This window comes from Penaeus japonicus, unplaced genomic scaffold, assembly GCF_977035675.1.
Source record: "Penaeus japonicus unplaced genomic scaffold, GWHDUDI00000001_assembly GWHDUDI00000025, whole genome shotgun sequence".
Classification (NCBI taxonomy): domain Eukaryota; kingdom Metazoa; phylum Arthropoda; class Malacostraca; order Decapoda; family Penaeidae; genus Penaeus; species Penaeus japonicus.
In genome coordinates, this window is record NW_028234427.1 from 12953075 (window position 1) to 12955574 (window position 2500).

Genomic DNA, 2500 nt, shown 5'->3' on the forward strand with positions numbered 1-2500 from the left:
CACTCCATCTCCTGACATAGTTTGGCCTTGAGCCCAAGAGCTCTCCCTCCTTCACTTGAAGATTAAAACAAGATACTGAAGAAGAAGACATTCACAGGACATCTTAAACTAAGCCAAGGCAATTGCTGTTTTCAGTGAGGAAATGGCACAGAAGCTGCAGGAGGAGGAGAACCGATTGGCGGCCGAAGCAGAGGCCGAGGCGGGAGCGACGAGATACCCGGCTGCTCCCCCCCCACAGACCCGGCAGGCACCCCAGCCCCCTCCGCAGGTTCAAGAGGAGAAGAGAAAAAAAGATGTGAGTTTGTGCCTATAGAAGAAGGAGTTGGAGATAGATCTGGAGTTAAAACTGTTAATGCTGGAATATTTTTAAAGTATAGTTCAGAGTATAGTTCAGAGTATAGTTCTGTCTCTCTCTGTCTCTCTCAGTCTCTGTCTCTCTGTCTCTCTGTCTCTCTGTCTCTGTCTCTCTGTCTCCCTCCCTCCCTCCTTCTCTCCCTCCCTCCCTCCCTCCCTCCCTCCCTCCCTCCCTTTCTCCCTTTCTTCCTTTCTCCCTCTCTCCCTCTCTCCTTCTCTTCCTCTCTCCCTCTCTCCCCCTCTCCCCCTGATAATGATAAAAAACTTTCTCTTTCTCTTGCAGTGCATCATCCTCTGAAATATTTTAAAGCTGTCGTCATTTGGAACTGATGTTCGTAGCTCTTTGAGTGTCTTGTACTGAAGGACCCCTCCCATCCTTTTACCTGGATGCTCCAAGTTCCTGGTGAAGATGGATGCAATTTTTTCAAGAGTACATTTTTGGACAGTTCACCCTTACAACCTACCAAGGCATATATTTCAAGGTCAATAGTTCAAGATTTCCCATCTTTATATAAAATAATTACTGTGTGTTGATCTTGTCAGATAAAGAAAGAAGGGAAGAGTGTTACCATTATAGAAAGCTTAGAAAGTGATATTCTAAACAGTTGATATTTGTATACTGTTATTGTACAGGACATATTGTCTGTAATGGACTATTTAAAGATGTAGAGGGATGAGTTAGAAAGCTAAAAGACAAAGAGTTATCAAGTCAAAAGCAGATCACTTGAACCTGATGGTAGTGGTGTTGCCACTAAGATCTAGTGACATGATGAAGCACCCTACATCTTCCACTGTGATATTACATTGCAAAGGGAAAAGAATTGCTGTGCATCGAGAGTTATGTTTGGTACGTCAGCATAGTTTGTTAAGTTTGTCTGTCAGAGTATTGATTACCCATAGTCGTAAAGTTTTTTTTTTTTTTTTTTTTTTTTTTTTTTTTTTGAGGAGGCAGGAACTGTTTCTAGCATTGTTTCATAAACTTGAAGGTTAAAACTTACCTCAACATAACTTATTGATGCATTGCATGAAATTACCCTGAATTTATAATAGAGCCTCAGTTATATAATAATTATCCATTAGAAATATAGGCACAAAACTTGTATATGTATATATACGTTACATGGAAATGTGCATGCATTATGTATGTTTGACCATTGCTAAATTCTCAAATTATATTAAGTTATTGGAGATATTTGGTAATCCTGTATTCAGAAGTCTATGTGTGAGTTTAAATTAATAGCCTGGAAGTTTATGGTGCACACATGGAAACCTGTATGTTCATGAGAATTGAAGGTGTGTGTATGATGTTGGAATAATGACAACTGATTTTTGGACTTTCTAAAGGTAAAAGTTTCTCACTTGTAAATATGAATATCTCAAAATTATTTCTGATGATTTACTTCAGGTGTTTTTTTTATTACTTGCAACCTTACAAATTATTAGGGAGAATATACAGTCATGGATGAAAATGTTATGAGAATCACCATAATAGATAGCATAATGTATTTAATCTCAACATGAATTGGATTTATATTCTTGGTTGCAAAGTATTAAGTAGCTAAGTATGCAGTGATGCCTATATTTCTCATTGGCATTTAATACTGGAATTTCCATTCAGCTGAAAGTAAAGAAGTTGAATATTTTCAGTAATTGATCATATGAATGTTTGTGCGTAGATGTGTGCGTGCCTGTATAAGTGAGAGATTACGTGCGTCCATTTTTTCGCTAGTATTATATGAGAATAAAATTAAGAGCAAAGTAAACTTAATTGGAGTTATATTTGTATATTACAGTTTTATTTATGAAGCATCATCAAAATTTTTTGAACACTTGCATAAGATTATTACTTCACATATTAGTAATCACTCATACTTTGCAGAACTATGAGTAACATAAAAGGCACAGAAGTATTGCAAACTAGAGTCTAATTTAGGGATGCCTCAGGAAAAGAACTAGAATTTTTAGGCCAATGCGTGAATTGGTCCAAAGTTTTCACCTTCTGCTTAACTGTGTATCAAAGAACATCGGCTTTGGGGAGCTTAGTAGCAGTCCACTACCAGTTCAAAGGTGGGAGCTATTGGCAAGGGTGCAGTGTAGCTTGGTGACTTAATCACAGACCGGTACAGCTTTACATTTTATGAAGTGA

General features: G+C 37.8%; 1 protein-coding gene across 6 annotated transcripts in view; it reads left to right on the forward strand.

Annotated features, from left to right (window-relative positions):
• LOC122260107 (ubiquitin carboxyl-terminal hydrolase MINDY-1) overlaps positions 1–2500 on the forward strand; it is a 28287-nt gene that overhangs the window by 23797 nt on the left and 1990 nt on the right. For all 6 annotated transcript variants that reach the window (XM_043027218.2, XM_043027222.2, XM_043027219.2 and 3 more), the window contains 2 exons: positions 136–295; positions 638–2500. The exon at positions 638–2500 is cut by the window's right edge and continues 1990 nt beyond it. In XM_043027218.2, coding sequence (XP_042883152.1) covers positions 136–295; positions 638–652 — 175 coding nt within the window. In that variant the 3' untranslated portion in view covers positions 653–2500. The remainder of the gene's footprint in view (positions 1–135; positions 296–637) is intronic.